The following is an 18,112-nucleotide window of genomic DNA, read 5'->3' as shown; positions in this document are numbered from 1 at the left end:
GCAAAAAGTAAAATTAAATTAAATTAACATCAATGGGCATGACATCTATCCTAAGTTGTAATGACTCATATACTCACTATCACATGCAATGGTTTACAGGGCTGAAAATTGTAAAGTGCGCAAAAAAGGAGGTGTATAGAAAGAAGTGAAACAATTAATTTCATAGAACATTCAGTACCAGATAGTTATCCTTTTGACTTTTCAGACACTGCAGAGACGGTGGAAGGTGTTTTTTTGACCATTCACAGCTGAACTACACCACAGAATGGCCTGTGTGAGGAGTCTTGATAATGAGTCTTAATGAATAGCAGATTAGCTGCTCATTCAGATTTATTAAGGCTGAAATGGCGTGGGAGGCATTTCACAAACACTCAAGCTCACCATATTGATAAATGGCTATGCTACAATGAGCATGAACATAAAAGGAACACCTGTATATGCTATGAGCAAGCAGATCAGTCTTCCCACTGTTGATGGCATTTGCAGGACATTTTCAAAGGTCATGCGCTAGATGGCTGATTTTATAAACGATTTATGCATGTTCACTAGAAATCATTCTAATATGAAGCAATGTTATACAATACAGGCTTCATGAGCAATTCTAACAATTGAAAGCATTAATGTGAAATACTCTATAGTATTTTGACAAAAATATGTTTTAGGCCAGTTTACAGAATGGATCTTGTATTTGTCACAATTAAGAGTCTGGAGGAATGAGAGCTGTTTTGAGAGAAGCAGATATGAGACATTTATTTTTCTATAATATATGTGAACAGGACCAGGCAAAGATGCAAATCCTTTATCATCAATATCACTTCACCTCCACAATTTAGTACAGATTATGACATTACTTATGTTCTGGGGCGATTAGTATGTTTCCCTGGTTTTAATAGCCACATACTGGCTCAGATGTGCACTAAAATCTTTAGTGTGAAAGCACACTTAGATATTATTCACCTTTCAACAGTGTCTGAATGGAAGACAATGGTGCAGCAATAGTCCAGTAGATGGCACACTTTCTTTTTTTCTGCAGTGCGCTTCCATGACAGAGAGAGAGGAAGAGAGACAGTATCTGAGCCCCTGTTCATAAGCATTCATCTTTTATATCCATTAGAAGTCCAACATATTTGGTGTACTCAAGCATTTCAACAATTTCAATGTGCTCAGAAGGAATTACGTGGTCTGGACTTTGAATTAGGTGCTCTGATGTTTGCAGCGCATAACTCATAACTTTCTGTGAAAACAAAGATCTTTACAGAGTCTTTATAAAGCATGGTGCTAATATTGTTGGAGCTGGGAGAGTTGATTAGATATGGCATCTGTTTTATCAAAATATGCATTGGCTATCATGTGAGAAACAATTTGTGTGTTTCAATTAGCATTACCCCCCTCCAAAAAAACACTTGGTTGACACTTGGTTTTTATATTTTGGATGTGTTTTCTATTTTTATTTTGCTTTGTATGTTGACATAACTGCTGCTTAACAGTACACAGTAGTGTGATCATATCACGGTAGTGTGATCATATCTGCTGCACACAGTAGTGTGATCATATCATTAGAGAAATTATCTAGTTAGTCATGGTTTTCCCAAAACCGTAGTAGCATGGTTGTGTTTAAACCACACAGGACCCTCGTTAATGACATTGCATGCAGGTGGAGGAGCATTAACTTCTGCTGTTTAATCAATTTGATAATTCAATTTAAATGTCCAATTATTGCAGTGCATTTGCACAAACAACAAAACAGCATTTATTTTTTTTATTATAATCACATTAAAATGCAGTATGTAATTGATGTACACTTCATTCTCCTATAGGGTTGCTATGAGGTGCTGTTGTAACAAACATGGACTACTTCATTATTTTTATTCCACAGTTGTTTTGCTTTATTTGATGTATTATATTTCAATCAGACAGATGCTTCTTGCCTTCAATATACCAGCATAATGACTAACCATTAAACAATGACCGTGTTTGTTTTAGTGCTCATGCACTCTACAGTTTCAGTACAACAACACGAATAACTGTGTTCTGCACCAAACTTCAGACTTGTAATCACATTGGGGCAAATTTCAGACAGAACAAGCCAGATAAAAGTTAGAAACAACTCAAAAAAGACAAACAGCTCAAGCACATGAAAGTAGCTAAAACTCACATTCTGTAGACGCTCCAGGCCCTCCATAGAGTGCTGTAGTGGTCTTGATGTTCTCATTGCTCGGTGTGAACAGCACTTGTGTGTAGGGCTTGTGGGAGCCACCGAGGAAATTCTCCATTGGCTGAAGATGAGAGAAAAGACACAATACATTGTTGTGGTCCAATACTCCTGCAGCAAGAGAAAACGTTGCAGGCATTGTTAAAGCGCAGTTTCTGTAAGCCTATAGATAATAGCTGTATTTTGGCTCAATAAACATACTTTTAGATAATACATATCACGACAATACCCATTCTCGGAAGCTGGTAATGATATCCACATTCTTGTCTTGAACTGTTTGAATATACGAGACATGCAGTGAATAAATGGCTCAACTGTTTGCATATCTTTCAAATGTTAATGATATGCTAATAAGGTTGCTTGCTGATGATGTAGGAGTCTTAAATGGGTGAACACTTGACCTCAAAATCTTGATATGCATTACTCGACAGGAACATTCCATGTCACTTAGTGACTACTTAAAAATGCAGATCACAAATGGGCTATTATTTTATACACAAATAAAACATAACCTTTAGTGATAATTGCTAATACATCAAGCATTTATGGCTATCTGTCATTTTTACTTTCGTTGGTAAAAGCTGTTACTGGGGTCATGTAATATCTAAGCTAGATGCCTTTGCATTTCATGAGATTTTTTTTAAGATTTTTTCTCTCTTTGACTGGAATTGACATTTCCATCACCTCCCCTCATGCGATTTTCATGGGGTAATATTTTATGGACCACTCAATGCTAAAACATAGAACAGTGAGCACTGGGGATCTGTATAATTTTACACCAATTGCGTTGTCCATTTCTTGATTCTGATTTGCTGATATGTTGATTGCACGACTACGAGGTAGCACTTGTTGGCAGCCTAACATTGGCAAGTCAAGTTTCTGTTTTTGGCCATTTCTAGGAAGATATTTTATGTGTGAAGGTCAGAATATGTGAAGAAAGAAAAAAAAGGAATAACTATGATTCCTTTATTGTCATGGGTAAGGGTAATGGGTAATTTTCAAAGAATTCTTCAAAACCTTAGTGGGGTAAAATATCTGACAGAAACAAATATTTAAGCATTTGTCTTCAAAGAGTTTCTAGACAGTTCTAGTTTAATTATAAAGTATGTAACACTTGTACTCCTTGGACATAAACAAAACTAGACAACCACCACCAATGGTGTCAAGAGTTTAGTTCATATTTCTTAATTATTATGACAACAAGCCACATTGTTCCAATTGACAATTCCCTGTGAAGACAAATCATCCTAATCCCCCAAACGTAGCTGTTCAGACAATACTGGGACTCGGTGAAAAATGCTACCTCTCATCTCCATCCCTTAATCATCTCTTTAAAAATGCTCATCTACTCCCACGAAACTCCTGCACCACTCTGACTGGAGTTGGTATCATTCATCTCAATCTGGACTTCCTGTTGCAAGTGCTTTCCCATGAAGCACCATTTCATGAGGCTTATTATCTGTCGTCCCATTTCAGGAATCAAGAAGGAAGTTTATCTGATAAATTCCTATCTCTGAGACACCCTGCCTTGAGTCTCGTCACATCTGCTTTGTGTTTCGTCTTCGCGATGAACAGACTAAATCAAAGAAATGAGTAGATAGCAGTTACTAAAGAAAATTACTAAAGACAATATGTTTAAAAAGACACACAAAAAAGCATTACTTTAAAAAAGTACCTTACTAGTACTGGGTTGGAACCCACTTTGCCCTCATAAATGCCTTAATTGATCATAGCATAGATTCAACAAGGTCCTGGAAATATTCCTCATGGACTTTAGTCTATATTGACATGACAAGCATCATGTAGTTTCTGTTGACCTCACATCTATTATTCTCACATCTATTATTCCACATCTCAAAGACGCTCTTTTGGATTGAGCTCTAGTGAATATGGAGGCCATTTCAATGCAGTGTACTCAATGTCATGTTCAAGAAACCGGTTTTAGATAATTTGAGCTTTGTGACATGGTTCATTATCCTGCTGGAAGTAGCCATTATAAGATCGGCACACTGTGGTGATAAAGGGATGGACACGCACGGTCAGTAATAATACTCAGGTAGGCCGTGACATTTAGACAATGCTCAAGTAGTCCAAAGTGTAAAAAAAAAAATGTAAAATACTTCCCACACCATTACACCACCACCGAATGGTTGATACAGGGCAACATGGATCTATGCTTTTATGTTAGTTCTGACCTTACTATCTGAATGTTGCAGCAGAATTCAAGACTTATCAGACCAGGCAGTCTTTTCCAGTTTTCCATTGTCCAATTTTGGTGAACTGTAGCCTCAGTTTCCTGTTCTTAGCTGACAGGAGTGCTATCTGGTGTAGTGTTCTGCTGCTGTAGTCCATCTACTTCATGCTTCAAGCTTCAACATATTGTGCATTCAGAGATGCTCTTCTGCAGATCTCAGTTTGTAACAAGTTTGAGTTGCTGTCTTTCTATCAGCTCAAAGCAGTCTGGCCAGTCTCCTCTGACCTCTGGCATCAACAAAGCATTTTCGCCCACAGAACTGCCACTCACTGCATATTTTCTCTTTTTTGTACCATTCTCTGTTAACTCCAGAGATAGTTGCACGTGTAAATCCCAGCAGATAAGCAGTTTCTGAAATACTCAGACCAGTACCAACACGTAAGATTGTCTTGACTACATGCCTAAATGCATCAAGTTGTTACCATGTGATTGGCTGATTAGAAGTTACATCATGTTACATTATTACTTTGTATGAAATAAACTCTTCCAGATAGCAGTGCTATACTTGGCAGACGGTCACCCTATATAGAAACTGAAACACTTGCAATGCAGTTCATTGATTTTTGTTGATCATAACATCATTCTTTTGTTTTGCACTGCTCATTTGCAGTCTAGACACGGTGTCATATGCAATGTGCCTATCTTAGGGAAGGGCAGGGTTTTTCAATTGGATTTGTCAATGCATAAATGAGATAAATAGAATAATGCATGCTTCTTATCTGATTTCAACTGAAGCATGTAAATGTAAATTTAAAAAGTGACATTCTATATTCTACTTCCAAAAAATGACACAATAGGCTACTTGTAATGCATTACCTATAATATAGTAACCACTAGGCCATGGCTCTGACTATTCATGTAGTTTTAATTTCACTATGTATGACAAGTTATGTATAGATTGACTGCAGCAGCACACACTGCAGCAGACAACTTTGGCTGGTGGTCAAAGACAAGATTTCTTGAACTATGGAAGAATGTAATCCTTTGCTCCAGGGAGAACTGTCACTCAGCAGTTTTTTTTTTTTAAATCTGCCAGGACAATCAGAAAACAGCTTAGTCATCACTCTTCAAATACTTCAATATGTCTCCATATCCAACTGGCTAGTTGTGATAGTAACATGGTAGGTCAATGATAATCCAAATCCTAAAGCCTAGAATGACCTCAAGACCTTACAATAATAATAAAAAGTGTTCCCTGATCATTTAAGTCACTTAATTGTTCAAAAGTAATGTTTACGGAATTGTCCAAAAATGTCTCCATGTTTGCTGCTGTCTTTTAATTTTACTCACATAAATTGACAACACACACAATGCTGTGCCAATTTGAAATACTGCGTTGATCAGATTGATGCCACTTTTACTGATAATGACAAATATGGTTAATGCGATTTGGAAATGATGCAAGTCAGGCTCAAACTTGTGTTTCTCAAATCAGAACCAAGGCTCAATGTGCTGAGAGGCTGTGTTAGGGCATGGCTCGATTTTGTGTTAGTATTCTAATCTCACATATACCCTGAAGGTCTGAATGAATTCAGATGAAGCTGGAAGTCAGAGCGGTTTCCTGCCCACTGTCAGTTTCTCTTAAGGGGGATGTCAGATGAGGACTTTTATATGCATGCTTTGTAGTCTAGATAGCAGTACTTATTGGAGAGCTGCAGGGAGAACGATAAATCAAACATGTGCAAACTTGTAAAATTCTCTTGACACAATAGTAGAAAAGAATGGGAATTGCACCTACATATCTTTAAGCTTTAAAACTTAAGCCACACTTTAAAATATATGGATTAAATTGCATCACAACAAAGCATATTGAACAACAAAGCATCACCTGTAAATATTAATGTCTATCTATCTATCTATCTATCTATCTATCTATCTATCTATCTATCTATCTATCTATCTATCTATCTATCTATCTATCTAAGCATGTATTTATTTATTTCTATTTAATGGCAAAAATATATAGTCCAAACTATTATTGTTTTAAAGGGTATGTGTGTAGCTGTCAGTCATACACGAATGTTTACTATAGTCTTTAATTTAATTTTAATTTAGTTTCATAAACAGATAATCCTTTCTGGATTACAATCCAGAATAAAAAAGTTAATTTCAAAGACTGGTTGGTTATGTACTTAATCAAACATTGATTTTCAAACATTTTGAATTTTTTCCCAAAAAGTTACAGACTGCAGCTTTAACTTTGGACAGTCTTTATCTCCCTTTGTCAACAATTCAGTATTCCAATGTCTCCATCCAAACAGCATCCCTGGCCCACATAATCCCTGTGAGATACATTGGAGAGCTCCACTCATGCTGCTGAGAAAGCAAAGCATTCCATGTCACTCGTTAGGGAAACACCAAACCATCGCTGAGCAGCTGGCATTGTCATAAAAGCAGCACTGGATGATTTTACGAGGTTTTGGGCACCACAGGTATTGCCACACAATGAGTGTCTGGGCATAAAATCCTAAAAAAACCTAGTATGACTTTCCTGACAGCTTTTTTTTTTTTTTTTTTTTTTTTTACTGTTCCATCACAGGCTGCTGCTCTGGTTAGGCTATGCTAATTTTCTTATTGATATGACTCCCTGTTCCAAAGAGGAAACTAATAAAAACAGGATAAGAGAGACTGCCGCCATGCCAAAGCCAGGAAATAGAGGTAAACACCCACACAGTGAATCCAATGCCATCTGTTTCAATCGGAGAACAGTGAGATTTGTTGTGGCCCTTACAGGAAACACACACAACAACAGAATTGATGAATGCATTTATCACCATTTGACAGAGGCCACGCCCAGAGCAAAAATTTTTCATGCATTTTTTCACTATTGAATGTTACCACAACCTCATCACAGGGGTAGACCTACTAGAGCCATCTGCGGTTAAGAGCTTTGCACCATGAAACAATTTCGATACATCATGCATCATAACGTGATTTGTGAGAATAAAAGCAGCCTTCTGGTTACCAGCTCTGAGTTTAACCTCTAAACCATGGCTTTTAAGCTCCAGGCTTCAAGGCCACTGTCCTCCAGATTTAACTTTTAAAATTCAAACATGTTGAGAATTTTTGCATCAGTTACTGAATTTTAATAAATTATCATGATGTTTTAGATATTTTAATGCAGTAGTTGCATTTTATTACTTATGTTAAAGTCTTACCAAAACCACTTTTATTCTCCAGTTTGATATCTTTTCCATTTTGAGCACAGTTTGTGACACTGAGATTAGATTTCTCCTGGAAAGGAACCTGATGTCAGATAACTACAGCATTTTTTTCCTCTGGAGAAGACTCTAGATTCATCCATTCTATCTCTTTGCTGTCTAGAGGAAACAACTGATCTTGTGTGATTTTTCTATCCTAAGGGCCCTGTCCCCGTATTATGTAGCTGGTACCAAATTTTAAACAATTACATTTTAAACAAATCAGTCATGTCAATGATACACAACACTCAACCTTGAAACAATGCTAGATGCTTAGACAGCAAACCCTAGTGTGATGATGTATAACTATAATATTTCATTTAGGCGGGGAATGAGGGCATAATGTATAACTCTACACATTCCAAAGTGTCATCGGAAAGGGAAATGGCAGAGAGGATGGAATAAATGGCAGCCGCAGTGCTGCCGTGGCGAATCGATGTGTGTCAGAAAATGGCGTCAAATATAAATTGCTGGGCAAATATTTCATGGAGCAAGTGAGCCATTCAACATCAGTGGCACTCTCTCTCTCATGCCAACCGAGAGAGATTAGGATGCTTTGTGAAGCGCTCAGATCTTATAAAGATATATATCTCATCGTGTCTAATGATGCTTTAAAATCATCACACTGTGAGGATCAAAGTGCCAGCCATCAAGACGGAATATTCCCTGCACATATTATTTATGTATGTTCAGGTTAAGCTGTCTGCTTTGCTGTGTATTAGTTGTCTTTAATGCAAGGATACATTATTGAAAGCTAAAACAAACTGGAATTATAAATTAATGTGTTTTAAACAGCACAGCAAACAACTGTAAAGCCCAATACACTCCTTCTGGGAAGTAAACCACTTTTTTCCTCTCACTGTTGCCAGGGTCTAGAAGGGCAAATGTATGATGGAGTCAGTGCCAAGTTGATTCTATCTGCCAAAAGCTGAAGTGCATTGGTTCTTTCAGAGAGAGAGGAAAAAGCTAGATACCATAAGGCACACAAATAAATGATCTTATCCTGTTTAATCCTAGAGGTTTGCATTAATGATTCCCATTCCTGTTCTTTTCCCAGCTGTGCAATATCCTGTGCTGATCTCCTTCAAATCCCTCTAAAGAGCCCCCTCAGACAGCTCACAATTCCATTCACAATCAAAATGTGGAACTCAAGAGGATGCTTTACTTGTCAATGTCCTCTTAGCACTGGCTAAAAGGTCTTGTCATTCTTGTGTCATCACTGACCTGGCATTTCATTGAATGTGTCACTGTTTGAAGAGTTGATTACAGCCTCAGCAGAGAGCGATTTGTATGAAATATTCAGAAAGACCTGAATCTACATTGTGATCTGTTTTTGCAGCTTCATATTTGGATTCATACATTCCAAAAATATTTAATAAATAAAAAAGTGTACTCTACTCACTATGAACTATAAGGCAAAAATGTTAAGTCATATTTTTTGAATATCAGTTAATTTGGTAACACTAGAATCAATAACACTTGTTAACTATTAACTACGACGTTTTGCATGCTAATAAAATGTTACATATATTTTTATATATATATATATATATATATATATATATATATATATATATATATATATATATATATATATGTGTGTGTTTGTGTGTGTGTAAATACATCTGCAAATGTTTTCATTTTGTAATGGTAAGCATAAAAACTACTTTCTTGATTTCAAGTTAAAACAGCTATTTGCTCACAGCAAATAAATCCTGTCAATTCGCCAGCTCTAGAACCCTCATTATGAACAAAAAAAGTTGATGTCAACCAGTGAAAGTCAGCCAGTCAATAAATACTTATGATACGCCCACAGAGGATCAATTTCAGGTACCCTAGCGCTATAATCATAAAAAGAAAAAAAAAGACTACTGCTAATTAAGGGTAGTTTCATAGCGTTCTTTTTAGGCAAAGTCAGTTCTCTAAAAATTATATTTCAGCTTGAATAGAGTGGTGGTATCAGCCACTAAAAAAGCAATTAGTGGGTGGAAAATGCTAACGCGAATAATTTTTTATTAAAATAGCTACTTCTCTCATCTCAAAAATGGCAGAGAATGAAAACAGTTAAGCTGCGATACTTACTTTCAAGGAAGCACTCCATGCTCAGAGTGAAGTTATCCACAGCAAATGCAATTCCTGCACTCGAGGAAATATCAGCACTGAACTGCAGGTAGAATCTGAAAGTGAGACACAGAAAAACAGAGTAATATTAAAAGAGAGACAAAAAAACACAAGGTGGTAATGCAGTTTATAAAGGCTTACGTAATATGTATATAGTGTTAACTAATGTAGTACAGCAGACGTATAATGTATACAGTAAAACCCATCATATTCCTCATGCTACATTGTTTTGAATAAATCCCTGGGATTTAAAACCCCTTACCCTCTATAAATTAATATGTCTTATACCAATAAATGGGTCAGAATTGGTTCTTTGGGTCACAGAGCATAAGGCTTTGCAGAAGTGTTGAATAAATCAAAAAAAATTGGACTACAACAAGAAAAGGAAGGAGGCCAGAAATGAAATTTTAATCGTTCTCTGTGGACTGGAATTAGCGAGGCTCCGGATAACAAGAGCAGAGGTTGGGGTTTGGGGAATTGTGGGGGTTTTGGGAGGGTTAGATGAGATTCCAATCAAACATGTAGAGATGTAACAGTCTTCTATTTTCCTCTGCCCTCCTTACTCTTACAAGTCAAGAGCAGCTGCTAATTGGAGTGAAAGTGTGGATGAATGGTGAGTCTCTTCATTGATTTTTTTTTTTTTTTTTTTACTTCTGGGTAGAGTGATATGTTGAGCATGGGATGTGCAGGGCTGTGCTGGGACCACAGGGATTCATTAGGATTTTAGAGTAAATGTGTGGGTTTTGTGCAAACCAAAGGTGTTCAGTCTTCAGAAGGCTGTAGACTTCTCACTACAATGTGCACAATGGTGGGTGAACCTATTGCTTTGGACCTAAAACTTGACTTTGCATTAAATCATTCTTGCAATTGTTTAAAGCAAGAATGATTATTCTTGATTGTGCCATCGTAGGGTTTTAAATCAAGTGCATACTCATACACAGGTTGTGACTAGACTTACAGATCCACCAAACCGAAAAGTGGTAGGGTAATGAGTTTCCACCCTTTCCCCATATTAGCTTCACTTGTTGAGTTCCAGAGACTCCTCTGACCCTCAGGACCCGTGCTGTTCTCTACAATCCAGAGCGATAGCATTCCATTCGAAGATCCACACACCCAGAACTTCACCTATAGAAGAAATCACAAAATCAGATTTAAACATTAAATAAACTATTCCTTTCCAAAGTTGGCAGACATTTCGCGAATGAATATGCATAATCGATTCTCAGCCCACAGTTCTTTTCGCTGATCGTTTGATGCATATTGCACAAAAAGCCAAACATTGGCTGAAAACCAGCAGTAACAATATGCCATGTAAATTTAGTTTATTACAGAAAGTGCCTTATTCACAGAGGTTTTCGCCAGGAGCCTTGCCAGCCACCTTTTGAGTGCCACTATTAACGTTTGTATACATTTGCTACTAAGCATTTTTGCAGTAATTCATCAAATGATTGAGACAGGCACATATTCAGATGCGCAGTGCAGTCAAGCACACTTAAGGCCTTTTAAAAAGAGCAGTCAGGTGCTTGGTTTGCAGTGGTGAAGTGATATTGCATAGTCCCAGCAAGTATACCAGACAGTGATAGTCTGCTGGATTCTTCACAATGTAGCACTCGTATTTGCATAATACATTTAAGGTAACAGGTGCAAAAACAATGCAGACAGTTCATGCAAATTAATATACCAGGAGGTGACATTTTAACAACTGGGCATTATATATCCATAAGCAGAACAGGTTTTTTTGAAGTCATATATTTTAAAGGAATATTCAGAACTCAACAAAAGTTGAAGACAGTGGTCTAAGATTACCATAAAAGTGTTTTTTTTTTTATTGTGTATGTGGGTTAAATTAAAGTACTTACAAAGGAAGAGGGCCAATCGATAAATATAAAAAAAGTAAAAAAAAATCTATCTCTCTCATTTTTAACCAAATGCTTAAATTTGCTCCTAAATCCTTCAGAAATTCTCTCAGCTGAACTTTGCATACTTGATTAGTTAGTTTCAGAAGAACATAAACTATGATGATAAAGTTTACATGCAATTCCACAAACATATTTGTCATTTACAAACCAGGACTGCCGCACCATTATTTTTTTTTTTTTTTTTACATTACGCAATCATAGAGTTCATATTCAACCACTATACAACAAAATGTGGTCAGTCACTTTTCCATGTTAATTAGAGGTCCTTGGTCAAATAAAGCTTTGCAGCTTGGACAAGGCTTTATATCAATGTCAAAAGTCTGGCTCTGTAAAACAACGCATGATCTAGTGCAGGTTGTAATGCTTATATCACATCTGCTCTGAGGTTCATCTATTTAAAAGGACCTTTATGTCGGGCGTCTTGCAGCGGGTTGTGAAAACGGCAGCTGTTGAAAGGAGCAAGGCTTCTCCTATTACAGAAGTCACGCTGAGAACAGTGGCTGGGGAGAGATCACAGTCGTAATCTACAGTCTTGGTTCGTGTCTGGATCTAGTCCAATATGCTGTCATGGCCTGCTGTGCCTCCACACCACTCTGGGCACCATTCATACAAGAGTAAGCCTTCACCTCACATCTATCCAAAACTGTCAGTCAAGACTTCTCATAAAGCCCAAACCAACATTCACTTCTCCACCTGTGTTTCTATTTATCTACACTCCATAATCACCTTGACATTTTCTCTGTCTTTTTTTTTTTTACTTTCATTTCTTTATCCCACTGTTTCTCTCTCTTCTCCATCTCTGTCAGTCTGCGTACCCTCCGTTCCCTCTGAAACTGGCTGTTTGAGTGTTTTTCTTCTTCAGGAAGTCTTTTGCCGTTGTGTAATTCACCCTTCCCAGCAGGCTTGTGTGTGTGTGAGCCACAGACTGATGGGGTCAAGGTCTATGAATTCTGAATTTAAAACGGAGACAGTGTTTCAAAAGCTTTCCATCTAGGCGAGAGCCAGACATTTTTCCATTCTTCAAAACGGACATTAACATTTCACATTTGGTTGCCAAATTTCCATGTAATTACATTCAAATGACATTGAAATGTGGGTACAACAATAACCTTCTGACACTGGGCTACATTCTGTCGGTAGCTATTACAGAAGCAACTCATTAAAGCTATTGTGCATCCTAAAAATGTCACATATAGCCTTAAACACTGGAAAAGTACTAGGTCAAACTAAACCAACATTTTGAAATGTTTCATCATGGCTCTGCAAGCTAACAATGCAACCATTTGAAAAATGACTAAAATGTAAGAGCTATTATAATCACACATGACATTTTAGCAAAATATAACTCCACCCCACAAAAAACTGAATTTACATGCAAAACTGCACACGTTATACAAAGATAACCAATGTATATAGCAGCACTGTAGTCACAATTCAGATGGGTTTCTTGAAAAATAAAAATGTAAACATATGTAATTGTGTAAATGTAAATATGTATTATTATTCTAAATATGAATTAGTCAAAAAAAATTGTTTGATAAACTATTGCAATCAGTGTTAAATATATTCAATGATTTAATTTACTGAGATGCTATTTATATATTTTTACACTGTTTTCTGCTGCTTGATAATGTTTTTTTAGACCAATGTCAAATTGTTAAGTTTAGGTATTGGGTAGGATTAGGGCAACCTGTTCTCCTACCAATATGCCCAAATAGGTTGTTTGTCCAAATCCCTGAAATACCACCCATCAGAGTGTATGCTACAATTGCGCCCCAATCAGCAACAGAACATTTTTATATTAGTTTTGGATTAATGGCTCTCATAACATTTCAGGCACATACTATAGCAGTGTCAGTGCAAGAATATTTCATGGATTATTGCATTCTTTTGTGTGGTCGAAGTGTGGTAAGTTATTTACTTTGACAGTCTTGCAGTATTTAAAGGAAATGTAGTGTAATTGTCATTTTTGTCTGTTAAATTAGTCCTAAAAAGGTCATGTCTTATTCTGAAGGTGTAGGTCTGCTAACAATACCAATGCCAATAACAACTGGGTACCTGTTACATCATAAGAAGTAAGGCATTTATATTGATATTAGTTTAATTCTTATTCTGAAGTCACAGTAGCCACCCGGATTCAGTCTGTATGTAGATCAGATGATTGAGACAACTCTACATTACTAAATGTCAGTAGAGACCATGTCAATTAGATGAGGCCTTCACGGAGGCCTTCACCTTTGGGACTCATCATCTTAAATTATGAAATTATTCAGTTCCTTTATTTAATAATTTCAAGGCAATGGCTTTCCTCAATTTTGAAGTCAACTGATCACTTTTTACAGTGTAAATGTAATAACTACCTTACTAACTATTAATTTACTGAGGAAAAAAGTATTAGTTAACTAGTATACTAACATATTCTAAAGTGTTCTTTAGAATAGTATTCTTTTTTTTTTCTAGTTATTACCATATATGTGGCTACTGGATCATTGCATATATAAAATAGCTTACTTTTGTGCAAGATAAGGTGGATGCATGATAATGAATAGCTGATCATTAGAATTTTAAAGAACTGGGTCCCCTACAAGGATATCATAATTTTCCAGAGTCTTTGGTGGTTTGAAAATACCTGTTATAAAAATATATCACAGAGTGAGCTAACACACAACAGAGCTACCACCAATCTCCTCTAAACAGAGAAAGGAACAAAATCTTAATGTCCCACTTAACCTGTATTCAGTCTACAATGCAAACTGCATGTGGAGATACATCAATCATAAGTACAATGTTATTTTTTGGAACATAGTCTCTCCTTCTGCTTATCTGTGGCCATTACCTCCTGCTACATTATCCTAACAGCCATATAACTCGTATCAGTATTCAGAGCATTTCTAAAGGTGTAGCATCGATCGCTGCATGCATAGCGTAGAATACATTTGCAAATAAGGCTTGATGGAAACTTCATTTCCTCAGAGATCCAAAGACAGCATGCATTACGGTCACTTGCGGAATGCAGAAACGTCGTCTTCTTACCATGCAAGGGGCGTTCCAGTAGGGGTAGAAGAAAAGCGGGCTTCGCACCTGGGCTGATCCTCGCTGACCTTTGGGCTGACTATCAATGGCCAACAAGGCCCTGAAAAACATGAAACAAACATGACACAACATATCGTCTCCCGGATGAAAAGATGAAAGATAAAATACAGACTAAAGCCAGTCAGAAGCGTATTGTCAATCTTTAATAAAGATTATTTATTAACCATGTCTGCTTAAATTATTTCACTTTCTTTTTAATTTATGAAGGTAAGAACTCAACTTGAGTCCAAACAACAAAAAGCTCTGTTTTATTTAGATAAATAGTTAATCAAGCACAAGGTTAAGAAGTTTAGGTGGAGGACCTGGGGATGGACAGCTGCTTCTGAGGCTTTGAGGAATGGATGGATGGGCCCTCCATTGTGGTCCTCTTCCTGGAACCAGCTGCCAGCCATAATCCTCTCTTCCAAACGAGCAATAGCTGCCATTGAGGAACTGACCTGGTTGAGTAAAAGAAGACAATGAGACATTTTGAGAGTACTGTGAGACCTGAGAAAAAAGAATTGAGAGGGATGAAAATAAAAAGAAAAATATGGGCTAGCAATTGTATCCTTTAGCTAAAGAGCTTAGAAGCTTTGATAAGCAATAGTCTCTCACTGCTTTTAAAATGTCTGAAGAGGCATAAGAGAACAGATGAGTGTTGATGAGTGCAAGTCAGGATATGGTTTTGAGGTAAAGGAACAGAAAGGCAGGAAAGAATGTGTGTAGGAAGGCCATATTAGAAGTGGCCTCAAAGCCCTTCCATCAACAGACAATTCATTCAACCCCGTGCTGCAGGGATGGCTCTGACCTTCATTAAGAAACATGGGGGGAAGAAACATGGTTGCCCTCCAGCGATCCACTGCATTACAGAGGATAAATTGCCTGCTGGCGTGCAACTTACAAGCTTTGCTTGAGGTCTGTACAATCCAGAATTATGCATAGAAAAGACATGCTTCTGAGCAGTGGCTACATTCAATGGGAACAAAGTGATTACGGTAAATGGCTCATTGATAAATAAAGAAGAATTAGAGAAAATATATACAGTTTTCTTTCTTTCATTCTTACAACCTTGCCCAAAACCTTTCTCTCAAACAAATAAAAATAACTGTAAAAAAAGACCATACATGTCTATATCATGCCTGTTTTATCTTAATAAGTGCCATATAGGCCTTGGCAGGATTCTAATAATAATAAGAATAAAAAAATGGGGTTTCACAGTATCATTATGGTCTGGTTAAAAATCATAATGACACTTGTATTTTCCATTAATTCAAAATGTTAATAAAAATAAATGAATAAAACAAAATAATAAAATAAAATAAAGGGGTGAGAATAGAATGTAGGTGTATAGAATTGGTGACATAGTTTGGTTGTTGCATTATTTTCTGAGTTTTCCTTCAAATGATACATAGGCATTTGCACAAAATCGCAACTGCAGTGACCTGTGCATTATTTCTTCACGTGGTCTTCACAAGTCAATTGTCAACAAGCTTATTAAAGAGACAATCAAATCTTGTTGTGCAAAATAAATGAGCTGAATGGGTTTGAAAGAGACTGATTAATGGGTTGCTAATCAATATTAATATCTGCGGTGGCATATCGAACATGAACAGTGACATTTAGCATTGTTCTAACAATAAACAAAGCCTGGAATCCTGTTAAATCTCAAAATGTTGCCTTTCTCTTTGCACTGCAGGTGGACCCACTGAAATTTGATTACAGCTGCTGCACTGTATTGATCTGAGAGGTGTGAGGCAGGATCAGCTAATCATCCGCTGAGGGGAGATGCTACAGCTCTGGACTCACTGCTATTAACCAGGAGAGAGTAAACACATCGACCAGCATGACCACACTCGTGAGGATTAGCATGAAGAGCAATAACAGGGAATGAGAGAGAAAGATTACAAAGAAAAAAAGAAATGCTCTGCGCGATTTGAATGACACAGGATGAGATTGCAGCTTTCCATTTTGCACCAAAATGCTGCTGGCAGTATCTGTGCTGTGCTTGCGAACCTGAAGGAATGGATCACTAATGAATCCTCTATGATGGAATGAAATTGCATCGTACAGGATAGATTATGGCAGGTATGAAATAAAGGATCAGTACAGTGTGAGCATCTGATCTTTAAGGTAAGGGAGTTTAGCAAAGAAATGAAGAAGAATGGAATGATGGGAAAAGGTAGGGCCTTCAGACAAAATTACAGGAAAATAGGCTAAATGTGGGAGATATGTCATCAGAACTGAAATTGTTTGGTGGGAAAAAGTTTAAAAGTGCAATGCGGCATTGAAAGCGTCTGAAATATACTCTCAGAAATTCAGTGAAAACAATAGACGTTTCAACTAAAGTGACTAAATGGCGTATGGATTTACCTGATCCTGCTAATTTGTATATCTAGAATCAGTTCACTCTGCTACTGTTATTGGGACTCAAAGCTAACTCAAATTTTATATGATGTTATCTTTCAAAAGGTCCTATACTATTGCTTTATTTTAAAACACGTCTTATGTGTTTTATTAGGCATAAATGAATGAATGAATGAATTGATATAATTATTCAGAAAGCATGCATTCAATTAGTAGACATTTAAATAGCAAACAAACAAACAAACATGAGTAAATAAATAATTACATAAAGTTTCTTTTGATTTGTTTAGGAATTAAAGATTCCTTAGGAAGTCAGTATATCACAGTTTATACAAATATACTGAATAGCAAAAAGCTAATTATAATAATAAGAACCATTATTAATAAATTACTCTATTTTCAACAAATATGATCAAATATACTGTATATTATCCAACCCCCACCACACACAGACACACACACACACACCAATTTATTTGTCTTACAGCAAATTACTTTTATAAAAATGAACTTTTACAGCAATTTATTAAAAGTTATTTACAGTATCTTTTATTTCACTTTAAGAATCTGTGTTTGGTGTGTGTGTGTGTTTGTGTTATCCTTTTTTTTTCATTTCGAGAGAAACAGTATGTCTGGGATGACAGTGACTACTGAACCACAACAACTCCCGAAATGTCCAATAAACACAACCTCTGTTATATAATGGGCAAATACACAATGGCTTCATTAAAGAGCTGCTGTTGCCCTCCTGAGCCCCCGTCTGCTGTCTCGTCCTCCAAACGAACGGCACTAATACTTACGGCAATGTTCCCCCTCATCGTCCCCCTTGTGGACAGTCAGGTTGAAGTCACACAGCTGGCTCACATTGATCTCCCGGCCCCCTCTGCAGTGATAGCGGCCCCGAAGAGTGACGTTTTGAGAGGTTCCTGGGCAGAGAAAGACAAGAGGGAATCAGAGACACTAATTACAG

The 18,112-nt window shown here is 36.9% G+C and overlaps 1 protein-coding gene across 1 annotated transcript in view; it reads right to left on the bottom strand.

The window, feature by feature from the left end:
• Positions 1–2,208: 2,208 nt before the first annotated feature.
• Positions 2,209–18,112, bottom strand: part of LOC122334856 (ALK tyrosine kinase receptor-like) — a 32,371-nt gene continuing 16,467 nt past the window's right edge. The window contains exons 2-8 of the mRNA XM_043232740.1: positions 17,943–18,068; positions 15,278–15,285; positions 15,076–15,236; positions 14,740–14,839; positions 10,746–10,912; positions 9,749–9,843; positions 2,209–2,276 (exon numbers count right to left, since the gene is read on the bottom strand). Coding sequence (XP_043088675.1) covers positions 2,209–2,276; positions 9,749–9,843; positions 10,746–10,912; positions 14,740–14,839; positions 15,076–15,236; positions 15,278–15,285; positions 17,943–18,068 — 725 coding nt within the window. The remainder of the gene's footprint in view (positions 2,277–9,748; positions 9,844–10,745; positions 10,913–14,739; positions 14,840–15,075; positions 15,237–15,277; positions 15,286–17,942; positions 18,069–18,112) is intronic.

Source organism: Puntigrus tetrazona, unplaced genomic scaffold (assembly GCF_018831695.1).
Source record: "Puntigrus tetrazona isolate hp1 unplaced genomic scaffold, ASM1883169v1 S000000655, whole genome shotgun sequence".
In the NCBI taxonomy this organism is placed as follows: Eukaryota; Metazoa; Chordata; class Actinopteri; order Cypriniformes; family Cyprinidae; genus Puntigrus; species Puntigrus tetrazona.
The sequence above is the reverse complement of the archived record's forward strand: the minus strand, read 5'-3'. Positions and strand labels throughout refer to the sequence as shown.